The following is a 12,414-nucleotide window of genomic DNA, read 5'->3' as shown; positions in this document are numbered from 1 at the left end:
ACAGCCACCACCAAACATGAGAATAAATCCTGTTTATTTGTCAGCATGGAGACTGTCCCTGGGAGGAGGCAGCTGCTGTGGGTGCTGAAAGCTGTTAATGTTCTCCCCAAGAGAGCCCCAGGTCACCTGCTGGCCTCAGAGCAGGGGCTGGGGGCTGAGAGCTGCCACTAAGGACAGCTCATCTCCAACCCCAGCTCTGGCAGCAGCTGAGCTGGAGCCTCTGTAGTGGCAGGAGCTGGAAGAGACTTCCAGAAGCTGGGGCTGGACAAGGTGCAGACTCCTGCCCAGGTTTGTGTCAGCTGCTGGAAGCCAAACAGGGCTCAGGCTGCAATCAGCTCTGTGATTTCAGGACATGCATCCAAGAGGAGCTGGATTTTCTGGGAAGCACCGATCCATGCTGAGGCTGCGTGGGGCAGGGACAGAGGGGCTGCTCTTTGCTAAAGGGCAGAGTTCTGGCTACATGTGGGGAAAGCAGGAACTCTTCCAACAAACACCTGCTTCTTCCTGAGCTGTCTCTGTTAAGCTGCAGTGTTCTCAGCAGGAAAAGAAGGTGAAAGGAAGCCACAGGCTGTGGCTGTGGGAGAATCACACAAGGCCCAGTATATTGAGGACTGTGCCAACCTCGTGGAGGTACTGGGCATCTGGGTAGCCATTCCTGTGGGGCAGAGAGGAAGCACTGTAAATCCTGCTGTGCCAAAACCACAGTGGGAAGCAGCCCTTTATTTTTGTCCCACCCTTTCAGAGGGGCTGAGAGGGGAAGTCCTGGCCCTGGGATGTCCTGCAGGCACAGCTTGTACCCAGCACAGGCATGGGAAAGGCTCTAAGTGAACAGAGCCCACAGTTCTTGTCCATGGGGAATTACAGGTTTCCACACCACTTATGGATGTGGGATGGGCAAGGGCTTTTGCTCCAGCTGGAGAGGGCCAGGGCTGGTCTGCCATGCCACAGCTGCCCTGCAAGCTGAAGCAAAGGGAAGCACCAACTCTGCCACTGTGGAAGGGTGGAAGAGCCATCCCTACCAGGATTTGTTGAGCTGGAGCCCCTGGTTCTCCTCCTCCCATTGCTAAAAAACCCACAACCATACCCAGAAGCTTGGGATGAGCTCCATACCTGGCTTTGCCTCCATCCCAGGAGGTTTTGTGGGGGATAGGGCCCCATGTGACTCTTTCCTCTCCATTGCAGGACTTGATCTGGAATGTCAGCTCACATTCAAATGCTCTCTTCAGCAGCTTTGCTATCTTCACCCCTTCTGTGTTTTCAGGCAGGAAGGCACAAAAATTCCCCCCTTTGTAAGGGTGTCCTGGGCGAGGGTCCCCAGCCTTAGAACAGGAATAAGACATTTTAAACAATGGCTGCAGTGCTTGGCCTCTAAGGGGATTTCTAAGGTTTGTCTAGCTTGAAAACTACACTCATGACCATAACCCTCATGGGCTGATTGACAGTCACTGTCAACTAAAACCAGAGGTCACACGTGCTTTTGAAAAGCAGCAAGTTGCTCCAAAACCTGCTGTGGAGCTTTTTTGCTTTTCATAGGTTAACACCTCTGCTGCTTTGCCTGTGGGGCAAGGAGCTGTGGCTGCTCTTTTCCCCTCCCAACCGCCCTGACAGCCCCCTCTCTGTGGGCTGCAGTGGGATGGGGAAGCTCTGTGGTGGTACCTACCCCCTGCACTCCATCAGGGATGTTGTAAGTAAGCTGCAATGTTGGGTGCGGATAGAATCCAGGCAGGCTCTGAGACAGGGAGGAGATCTTCAGTGTCCCCAGGATATTGCAGCTTGGGATATCTGAGGAGGAGTCACAGCAAGCTGGCTGCATACTGTCTGCTGCAAAACATGTACTGCACAAGGCGTGACCACAGCAGCCCTGGCAAGCATCACCCTGCTCCAGAGGGATGCTGCTGCTTTCCTGTCCAAGGCTGGGGTCTCTTTGCTGCTGTGATGGGAGCTCAGGCTCCTCCTGCTCATTGCTCCTGCCCCCTGGGAGCTGGGCCCTTCCCTGATCTGTGGGCTCTGCTGCAGGTGCCTGTTGGGCCACAGCTGGTGGTGGCTCAGCAGCCACAGCCCTGGGTAGCCAGGTGGGCAGAGAGTGAGGAGTTTCATCAGCTGCAGGGACTGGACAGTGCTGCTGTCCCATTGCTTCATTGTGGCCTCCTCTGCTCTTGTCTCTTGCAAACTGGAATCTGTCTGGCAAGACTTGTTTTAGCCGGGGGCTGTCAGGCTCCCCCAGGGTCAGTTTTGTCTTCCGCTGTTCCTGGAACTCCCTCAGGCCAGGAGGGCTTGGCTTATTCACTGTCCCAAGGTTCAGAAGGCTGCTTCCTCGTCTCCCAGCCCAAGAGTCAACATAGCCCCTGGCCTCCTCCTTCCCCCAAGCCTGCTGGTACCTCCAAGGACTGGGGGACCCCTTTTCCTCAGCCTCTGGCACCCAGGAAGCCCTGAGCACACTTGGAGAGTCCATTTTATCGATGGTGTTCAGGTGATGTGGGGAATTCAGGCTGCCAGGAAAGGCTACATCCAGCACTGGGTCCTGGCTTCTGCTTGGCTGGATGAGACTCAAATTCCCTGTACTCTCTGGTCTAGGAGACAGGGATGAAGACTTCGTGGCACAGAGCCTCCTGGAGGAAAACATGTGGAAGGCCTCATTCATTCCTGGCAGCATCTCCTTGGGGCAGGCAAGGTAGAGCTTGTACTTATCTTTGCTGAGTCCAACCTGGAAGGATTTTCCTCGCAAGAGGCTGCACAGTTCATTCAGGTCACTGTCATCTGGACCACTGACAGCAAGCTCTGAGTAGCTCACACTCTGACACACCAAGTCAGGGCACTTCTGCACAAGATCTTCCAACGTCCATTTAGCCTGGAGCAGCTTTCTCCTGTCTTCTGCCTGCAGCATCAGCACCGTGCAGTCCCCAGCGTGGCGCTCTGAGATGTGCACCCCTTCAGCCCTGCACAGCTCATCAATAGCAGCACGGCAGACATCTTTCAGGTAAAACCACTGCAGAGTGTCCAGGCTCATCTCCTCACTCACCCTGCTGATGTCTCCAGAGTTGCTGCTTTCCTTTGACCTCGACAGGGAGAAGCTGTTGGACCGTCTCAGCACAGGGCTGGATGGAGAGGGTTTGCAGCCTGAAGCAAAAGAGGTCCATGTCACATCACAGTTGCTGTAGATGCCAGCAAGGGAGTGGTACCCAAAGGGACCTGAGCCTTTGGAGTCCTCAGGATGCTGACAAGTGCTGCTTTCTTTGCCTGCAACAGGCACCAGCACCTTTTCTCCTGTGAGTCTGGCACCTCCTTCCACATGGCCCCCTTCTGTGGGGTCATTCTGCTGAGGCTCTGCTGCTGACCCCACAACTTTATCTGTCATAGGGGTGGAAGGCCGTGCTGACCCCACAACTTTATCTGTCATAGGGGTGGAAGGCCGTGCTGACCCCACAACTTTATCTGTCATAGGGGTGGAAGGCCGTGCTGACCCCACAACTTTATCTGTCATAGGGGTGGAAGGCCGTGCTGACCCCACAACTTCATCTGTCATAGGGGTGGAAGGCTGATACTGCTGGCTCAGTGCCCTTGGGTCACTCTGACCAGGAGCATGTGTCTCTGATGAATGTTTCCCAGAAAGCTGCACATGTCCTACTGGTGGAGAGTCCTGATTCACCAAGAGGTCCTGGCCAGCCTGAGACCTGTCAGCTTTCGGGGTGCTGAAGTTGGCAGCTAGCTTGAACTCACCTTTCTGCTCCTGCTTGCTTGGGCTAAGTCTTGTGGCTGAAGGATGCACAGGAGGTTTGCCCAGGAGTGGTGCAGCCTCTGTGGTGCCAGAGGGCTGGGAGCTGCTCAGCGTGTCAACCATGTGTGCAGCACCTCTCCTGGTGACAGAATCATCGAGGAACTGCTTGGCCTTGCACACATCAACAAGGTTTCCAACAAGATAAAGCTGCTTCACATCCTCATGGCAGAGCAGCTGGGGATACAGCTCCTGCAGCTCACGTGTCAGAGCCCTGAGTGCCTGGCTGTCCATTCCCAGCCCTTTCTTAGCAATCTTCTCCTTGCGCAGGCTCGCCTCCAGCTGCTGGTAGAGCTGCTGCAGGGCCAGCTGGGCCTGTCTCAAGGCATCTCTGTCCCCAGACACTCCTCCAGATGGCTGGAGGTACAACACAGCAATGCCATCGCCACTGGCATCCACCACATCCACGTGATGTTGGTGCAGCACACCCTGGTACTCAGCAGCACAGAACCTCTGCATGTACAAGTAAATGTCCGAGTCCATGACGAGGGAAAAGTCCTCCAGCTTCCCCAAAAGTTCCACAGCTTCCTCACCCACTGGGCTCTGAGGTGAAGGGACTTTAGCTGCCATTTCCTGCACCTGGTCACAATCTGGCAGCTTTGCTGCCTCTTGTGCTGACTCAGTGGAGTCAGGCACTTGCTGCTGATCAGGCATTCCCATCTCTTTGGCCCCACACCTGGAAGCTGGCAGGAGGATCTGGCCGGTGGCTTGGTTCTTGAGGTTCAGGTTGCCCAGGAGGTCTCTGCTGAAGGTCTGCAGCTCAGTGAACGGGCCCTGGACTATGCACTGCATATGCTTGGAGTCAAAGCTGAAGTGTATATTGCTGTACTCTTTGTGCAAGTCCTTCAGGAGGGTTTTGCCCGTGGGCAGCCTGCTATAGTCAATTGTCATGCTCACGTGTATGAAGATCTGCAAGTAGATAGCAAGGGAGTGAGAGAGCAAGGACCAAAACCAACCCCTTTCAAAGGCACAGAAGGCAAGTGGCCCCTGCATTACTGTGACACACTCTTCCACCTCTCTCCCTCAGCATCCTGCTTTCAAGAGAGATGGACCCTGACACAGACAGGATCAAAAGACCCAGACTAAGCAACCCCTTGACCTTGTGCACTTGTCACAAGCTTTCTGCAAACAAGGGATCAGAGGGGGAAATTGCACAGAGATAGGGCCACATTTCTACACACTGGGAGCTCTTCAAAAAGCCCAAACCCAAGATATCCACTATTGTTTCTGCATCTGAAATGCAGTTGCTCTCTTGCCTTTACAGAGCTTCATCTCCAGATTTTCAGGCAGTTTTGGCACCTTGCAAAAAAGGCTTGCAAAAAGGTCTGCAAGGCCAGGCTAATTCCCTTGCCCCTGTTTTTGGGGCTCAGACATGAAAACAGGAGACATGGCTACTGCCACGGTCTCTTGAGACTGCAGGAAGAGGCAAGAACACTCCAGTGCTCCCTAGACACCAGCAGGTCTGTATGCTAAGCTTTCCTGAGAAGGAAAGAGGAACAATACACTGTGAATCCAGCTGATGACACGGCAGAAGCATTAACAGGATCCCCTGTGTGGCACCAGATGGACTGGGGAAAAGTGCCTGTTCTCTTCCTGCCTGACTACCCTCCATTTGACAGGCACAAATGCCAGATGACTGAGAGCACAGCCTGCCTGCCTGTCCCTCTGCTATTAGCACAGGGAAAAAAAAATCTTCATTTGAATATGAATGAGGATGGATTTAAGTGTAATTAAGACAAAAGGAGAGAGTGAGGTCTCCCTTCTCAAGCTGTCTGCCAGGCACAGAGTCTGTGTGGGAGCAGCTGGGGCTACTACAAACCCTCAGTACCTCATTGGGGCTCAGCTCTGAAGCGTGGGGCGTCACCTCCAGCGGGTATTGTGTCTTCCCAATTGCCAGCACGTGGTTCTTCACCTGCAGGATCCTCTGGGCCACTGGTGGGAAAAACCACCCAGACCTCTGTCAGCCCAGCCAAGGGACAGCAGTGGGGTGGGGGACACTGGGACAGGGGATGGTGGGGCTGGGGACAGCAGGACTGGGCAGTAAGACAGAGAATGATGGGACAGGGGAAGGTGGGCAAGGCAATGTCAGGATTGGGGATGGTGGGACAGGGGGCAGCAGGACAGGGACAAGTGAGGCTGAGGATGGTGGGACAGGGAACAGAGAGGCTGGGGATAATGGGACAGGGAAGAGGGGAGCTGGGGATGGTGGGGCAGGGCACAGAGGGGCTGGGGATGGTGGGGCAGGGAAGAGGGGAGCTGGGGATGGTGGGGCAGGCCAGGTCCCCGAGGGTCCCGCGGGCGTTACCTTCCGGCGCCTCGAAGGTGATGAGGGCGCAGGGCAGGGAGCCGGGCAGCACCCGGACGTTGGCAATGTCGCCGCCGCCGTTGCGGGAGCGCAGGAAGTGAATGGTCAGCTTGTCGGCCGCCCTGTCGGGAGGCAGCTCGGCGGGGAAGCCCTGCACCCGCACCGTGCGGCCCGCCATGCCCGCGGCGGCGGTTGCCAGGGCCTCGCCTCACCGGGGCCTCGCCGCCCGCTCCCACCGCTCCGGCCACCGCCGCAACCCCGCCGCCGCGAGGAAACGAAAGCGAAAGCGGGGCCGCTCCGGCCTGGGCCCGCGGGAGGGCGCGGCCCGACCCCTCAGAGCACGGCCGGGAGTGGGTTCAGCCTCGCCCCGGCCCCTCAGAGCACGGCCGGGAAGCGGCTCAGCCTCCCCCCGGCCCCTCAGAGCACGGACGGGAGTGGGTTCAGCTTCGCCCCGACCCCTCAGAGCACGGCCGGGAAGGGCTCAGCCTCGCCCCGGCCCCTCAGAGCACGGCCGGGAGTGGGTTCAGCCTCGCCCCGGCCTTGCAGGCAACGCCCGGCCCCAATATAACAGACACGGTGGTTGCTTCCAACAGACACTTTTTAATTTCTCCCGTGCGCGCGGGTCAACGGACGCACGGAGCTCCTCAGCTTCAGGCTGAGCCGGGACTGGCCCGTATCTGGCCAGGACTAGCCCGTAGTGTCCTCCACGAACACGGCCACCCCTGTCCGCCCCGCGGGGACGTAGGCGAGCGCATCCACCTCGCCGCCGCCGCGGCTGGCCTTCTGGAAGTGGATCTCCAGGGCGTCTCTCATGGACTCCACGCTCAGCACATCGGGGATGCCCAGGAGCAGGACGGTCCTGGGGCAGCGGGAGGGCTGGAGCTGGGCAGAGCAGGGCGTGAGTGCAGAGCAGCGCGGGGAGAGGGGCTTCAGGAGCCTCCCCAGCTGTGCTGCCTCCACACAGGCTGGGAGGTGCTGCTTTCAGCCCTTACCTGCAGGTTAGAGATGTCTCCACTCATGCATGGTGATACTTTGATTTTGTATTTCCCTTTCCCAATGGGCACCTGGATATGTCCTCTTTCAATTAGCGGCTCTGCCACTGCATAGGGAGAGAAAAGCCATGAGCTGCCCAGGTCAGCTCCAGGGGAAGTTCTGTCCCTGGCATAGGCACCAAGGCTGACACTGCCCACCCAGCTCATTGCTCAGCTCACCCACACCAGCACAGTTTTGGGGGAGGCAGGACAGCCTGGGGCTCACTGTATCTTCCCTGTTCCTCAAAGACAGCTTCCTCTGCTCTCAGATTTCCCCCCAGAGCAGGTTGGGCTGCTCCACCCTTGCCAGCCACCCAGGCTCAGCACACCCCACGCACCTCCATCCCGTGTGAAGGTCAGCACCACCTCCTGAGAGTCCTCCAGGAACTTTCTGCTCTCCACCTCGCTGCCCCCATTCTTTGTCTTGCTGAAGAAGAGCTCCAGCTTGTCCAGCAGTGCCTCCTTGGGGATGTTCAGGCTGGGCAAGTCAGACACAAGGATGCTCCTGCTGCTCTGAGTCAGCCTGATCTGTGGGTGGCACCAGCCAGTCAGTGCCAGGGCAGGACTGGCCCCAGAGCTCAGGGGAGCAGTGCCCTGGTTGAGGCAGGCTCAGACAGGGGAAGCAGCGTGCCCAGGGCACCCCCATGGCATGGGGACCCACAGGCCCTACCTCCAGGGCAGATGGCAGCAGGATGTCCACGGGCACTGCCTGCACTTTCACTCTGCACTGGTCGAGCTCCTCCAGCTGCCCACAGCTCAGCTCCACTATGTGCTCCTTCTTCTCTATGATCCTCTGGGCCACTGTGGGCAGAGAGAGCCCCCAGCACTGTGGAGTGACTGCCCAGCACTTTCCAGGACAGGACACGGCACAGCAAAATGCTGGGGAGGGAGCACAGCCCCACACAAGGCAGGGAGAGGGGGAGCACCAAACTCTGGCACAGGGAGGGGACACAGGGCAGGCCCCAAAATGATTGAGGAGACCTGGCCAGAGCAGTGCTCTTCTCACACTTACCCTCTGCCTCCTCAAAGGTGATGAGAGCTGAGCCCCCTGGCAGAGGAGAGTGGACCACTGGGATGAGCATCAGCTTGTTCATGTCCTCCTTGTTTGCTGGGAGTCCCTTAAAGATCATTTTCTTTTCTGGCAGGGCAGACAGTATCTAGGTACAAGTAGAGACAGCACGTGGAGGAGACTGGACCCTGCACAGGGCATGTCCCTGCCAATCCATGGACTAGAAATAAGCTCATGGCTCAAATAAACTGCTGGAGAACCTCAGCAGAGTCTCTCCTAGTGTCTGGCTGTGCCTGGAATCCCAAAGCCATGACCAGAGCTCCTGGCCCTGGCAGAGGAGCTGTTGCAGTCATCACACAGTGCCCAGCTGCATTCACCTGCAGCTTCTCCAGCCAGGCTTGTGCCCTTGCCAGTAGACCCAAGTGCCCACACACACTCTGTTACCGTTGCGGGATCATTCCAGAGGACCCTCTTCTTCAATTCTTCCAGTTTATTTTTCAGAACTTGCTTCTCCATCTTCAGTCTAGTGTTCTCCTCCCTTATTGCAAAAACCTAGAAGGAAGGAAGGAAGTTAGGACAGAGTGGGAAGTAGGCAACACCATTTCTGTTCTGAGCACAGCACTGTTCCTGGGCACACAGCTCCAGCCCATTCTCTGGCTCTTCACTGCCTGCAGCTCTGGTTCCTCTCCTTTGAGGACAGCCCTCCCCTTGCTGCAGCACTGCCTCACTTCTCAGCACAGGCCTTGTGTTCCCCGTGAAACCTCCACCAGATCCCAGGCAAGTGATCTCAGAGCAGTGACCTGCATCAGGCAGCCCCTGCCACCTTTCCAAACCTAAGCCATCCACTGAACACTGACCTGGTGTGCTCTTTCTTCATCTCCATTTAAAGACAGCTGTTGCTCTAAAATTTTATGAAGTTCTCCTTTCTTCAGCTCTTGTGTCCTTCGCTCTGCAGCTTCCTTGGCCGAGTATAGCTTTGCAGAGTCGTTCTCCAGAGCACTGTAAAGCTCCTGCGAGAAGCACCATCAGACAGCAAGACCCTGACCCAGCAGCCACCCAGCCCCGGCACAAGCTGTGCCCTAGAACAGGCTCTCCCCTCCATGGGATTACTCCTCTCTGCCGCCTCTGAGTCCTAGAGAAGACTCGAGCTCCTCCTGGCCAGGGCGGAGCGGGCGGACCCCGCACAGTCGGGGCGCGGCCGCCCAACCCCTCTGGGAGCATCCGGACTCACCTTGCAGAGCTCGATCTCGTGCAGGAGCTGCTCGGGGCTCTGCAGGCTCTCGTCCTGCAGCCGGACGAAGGAGTCCTAAAGACAGGAGGGGTCTCAGCCGCGCTGCGCCAATCCCCGCCCGCCTCTCCCCGTGGCTCGGCTCTTCCTCACCTGGTCCGAATCCATGCCCGGTTCCTCAGAGAGCCCTGCCCTGTTCACCGAGACCGCTCTCCCTGCTCGGCCCGTGCTACCGGGAACCCCGGGTCCGTTCTCGCCTTTCGCTTTCGTTTTCGCGAACTCGCCCCGCCCCGGCCCCTCCGAGCGCAGCCCCGGCCGCGGCCCGAGGGCGGCGGAACGCCGGGCCCGCCCAGCCCCGCCCGGTCCCTCATCATCTCCTCCTCTTCCTCCATCCCCGCCCCGCCTGACTCGCCTTCCGAGCACCCACCTGGCCTGCCTGGAACGGACCAGCTGCTAAATATAGGAATAAACTGTTCTGAAGGGACCAGCTACTAAATATGGAAATTAGCTCTTCCGAAAGGACCAGCTAGTAAATATAGGAATTAACTCTTCCGAAAGGACCAACTAGTAAATATAGGAATAAACTCTTCTGAACGCACCAGCTACTAAATATAAACTCTTTCAAATGGACCAGCTACTAAATATAGAAATAAACTACTCTGAATGGACCAGCTACTAAATATTAACTGGTCCATTCCTGCCCCACTCTTGGATTTAGAAGTCGACCCAGGCCCTGCTCCCCTGGGCTGCAATGGCTCCCTCCCCAGCTCTAAAGAGACACAGAGCAAGCAGCATGATCCCACCACAAAGGCCACTGCTTGTTTGTTAAATAACAAAAAAGTCATGGTTTTTAATAAACATTTATTGATGCAACCTCGTTACACCCTTAGAATCGCAGCTTCTGGAAGAACCACTTATTCTTGCCAGTTTTGTACCTGAAAGAGAACACACAGGTTAAATAAAGGGTGTGTACCAGCAGGTAACAGCACCAAACCTGCACCCGAGCTGTCCCAGACAGACAGAATGTAGCACCTAATTCACCCAGAGGTAATTCACCTCATCTCTATGGTCTGGGCTACAACTAAACCCACTTTAAATATTGAAATACCAAGGGAAGGAAGTGCCAGGTTCCAAATTTAAAGACACCTGTACTGTGGCAGTTTCCACCCCAACAGGTACAAGCACAGGACACGGCCATCCCACTGGACACCTCGTGTGGCAGGGGGAGATGCCCTTGGAGAACAGCTCAGGGGCTGCCTGAGACACTGTGTCCCACTGAGGCCACACAGCTCCTTCCTCTGAAGGAGCTTCTGAACAGAAACCCATCAAGAAAGAGCAGGAACACAAGCACTCCCACACAAAGCATCAGCACTGCCCTGGCCCGCCCAGCCCAGTGATAAGAGAGAGAATGAACTGGCAGCACCTTGTCAGATCATCCTGTGGCACCTGAAAGGCCCCACAGGTGCTGGCACGATGGTGCACACACACACACAGGTGAGAAGAAAACGCTCAACAAACACTCCTGCAAAGAAGCCAGGGTGGAAGTGCCAACTTGGAAATGCACAGACTGCAGCACAGTGACACTGACCCCTCACACCTGTAATAGCACAAACAACACTGAAGAGACAAACTCCCAACTCACCTCTCCTCAAATTTCACCTTGGCTTCACGCCTTGCTTTGCGTTTCAGAGCGGGATCCCTGAACACGTCCTTGTTGACCACTGTTTTGTCCAGGGGAATATCCACAGAATACCTGGCAGAGAGCAGAACAGTTCAAAAGGAGCAGAGTACCTGGCACAGGGCTGAAAACCAAGCACATTCTAATGTCCAGAATTATAGGAGAATTACTTTAGGAGTTACAGCTCCTAAAGTCTCCTCAGCTCAGGAATAACCAAACCATCAAAGCAGTCTCAGTTCAGCCTATAAAGGAGCCATACCCTTTCTGAGGGATATGCAGCTCTGTTCCATGTGGTGCCTGGGAGTCGCTCTGACAGCCCTGAGGCACAGTAAGAAACTGCTCTGCCAGCTCCAGACCCCCACAGCTGTCTCAAACTGCTCACCTGACACCTTCTGAGCAAAGGGAAGATCAGTGTGGCTGAAATAAGAGCCAGCTGTGTCATCCCAAAAGCTCATTAATATTTCCACTCAGCCTCAGACCCCAGCTACATTTTTGCAGAGCCTGAGCCTCACATTCATTCAACCACGGCATTAACAGCCCTGGTAACTCTCGGTGTTCAGAAGAAAACACAAGAACCACGAAAGCAGCCGGTAGCAGCACTCACCGGGTGGGCATCAGGTGGTTGTAGTTGTAAACCTTCACGAAGGACTTGATCTTGGACCTTTTAGCAATCTTTTTCTTGCCCATGGCAGCAGTCACCTTACGCGGGTAGCGGTCGATGCCGGCCACCAAGGCATGGCTGTACGGCCGGTCCGAGGTGCCATCGTCAATGTTCTGAAACAAATGGGCCGCGGCGGCGGCGATCGCACCGAGGGGCCGCGGTCCCGGAGGTGGCACCGAGGAGCCACGGCCCCGTGGGCCCCGCAGGACCCATGCCCGTGCCGCCCGCCGGTCTCCCGCTCGTCCCGGCCCCACGCTCACCTTCACGATCACGGCCTTACGCCCCGAGTAGCGGCCGGCCAGCACCAGCACCACCTTGCCCGGCTTCATGAACTTCCCCATCTCTGCGGAGACAGCAGCCGGCAGTCAGACCGAGCCCGCCACCCTCGCCCCGGCCGCCACCCCCGCGGATGGCGGCGGATGCCGCGCCCGCCCGCTCTCACCGAGGCTCCGCTGCGATGGCGCTGGGCCGGAAGGGAAATGGACGGCAGCGCCCGGGTTTTACCCGGACACCCCGCGTCACTTCCGCCGCGCCGCCGGGAGCTGCTGCCGGCACCGAGCGGCGGTGCCGGGTTCGCCTCAGCCACCCCCGCCCCGGCGGTGCCGGTGTCCGCTTCCCCCGTCCCCCTAGGCACGGCGGTGCCGGTGTCCGCCTCAGCCATCCCCACTCCGGCGGTGCCGGGTTCGCCTCAGCCACCCCCGCCCCGGCGGTGCCGGTGTCCGCTTCCCCC

At 57.2% G+C, this 12,414-nt stretch overlaps 3 protein-coding genes across 3 annotated transcripts; all 3 read right to left on the bottom strand.

Moving 5' to 3' along the window:
• Nucleotides 1-17: 17 nt before the first annotated feature.
• LOC136567398 (uncharacterized) lies at nucleotides 18-3,495 on the bottom strand. Its single transcript, XM_066566997.1, has 3 exons — nucleotides 1,661-3,495; nucleotides 1,111-1,319; nucleotides 18-655 (listed from the first exon to the last, which is right to left on the bottom strand). Exons 1-3 carry the CDS (start codon nucleotides 3,479-3,481, stop codon nucleotides 586-588), a joined length of 2,100 nt encoding a protein of 699 aa, XP_066423094.1. The 5' UTR covers nucleotides 3,482-3,495; the 3' UTR covers nucleotides 18-585.
• Nucleotides 3,496-6,657: 3,162 nt separating this feature from the next.
• Nucleotides 6,658-9,608, bottom strand: IFI35 (interferon induced protein 35). The gene is made up of 9 exons (XM_066566992.1): nucleotides 9,499-9,608; nucleotides 9,349-9,423; nucleotides 8,975-9,127; nucleotides 8,562-8,669; nucleotides 8,121-8,265; nucleotides 7,779-7,909; nucleotides 7,447-7,636; nucleotides 7,070-7,176; nucleotides 6,658-6,959 (listed from the first exon to the last, which is right to left on the bottom strand). The coding sequence occupies exons 1-9, from the start codon at nucleotides 9,511-9,513 to the stop codon at nucleotides 6,765-6,767; spliced, it is 1,119 nt and encodes a 372-aa protein (XP_066423089.1). The 5' UTR covers nucleotides 9,514-9,608; the 3' UTR covers nucleotides 6,658-6,764.
• Nucleotides 9,609-10,189: 581 nt separating this feature from the next.
• Nucleotides 10,190-12,212, bottom strand: RPL27 (ribosomal protein L27). Its single transcript, XM_066566933.1, has 5 exons — nucleotides 12,127-12,212; nucleotides 11,945-12,027; nucleotides 11,628-11,797; nucleotides 10,988-11,098; nucleotides 10,190-10,280 (listed from the first exon to the last, which is right to left on the bottom strand). The coding sequence occupies exons 2-5, from the start codon at nucleotides 12,023-12,025 to the stop codon at nucleotides 10,232-10,234; spliced, it is 411 nt and encodes a 136-aa protein (XP_066423030.1). The 5' UTR covers nucleotides 12,026-12,027; nucleotides 12,127-12,212; the 3' UTR covers nucleotides 10,190-10,231.
• Between the last annotated feature and the right edge of the window lie 202 nt (nucleotides 12,213-12,414).

Source organism: Molothrus aeneus, chromosome 28, assembly GCF_037042795.1.
Source record: "Molothrus aeneus isolate 106 chromosome 28, BPBGC_Maene_1.0, whole genome shotgun sequence".
NCBI classification, from domain to species: domain Eukaryota; kingdom Metazoa; phylum Chordata; class Aves; order Passeriformes; family Icteridae; genus Molothrus; species Molothrus aeneus.
This window is presented reverse-complemented; position numbering and strand designations above follow the sequence as displayed.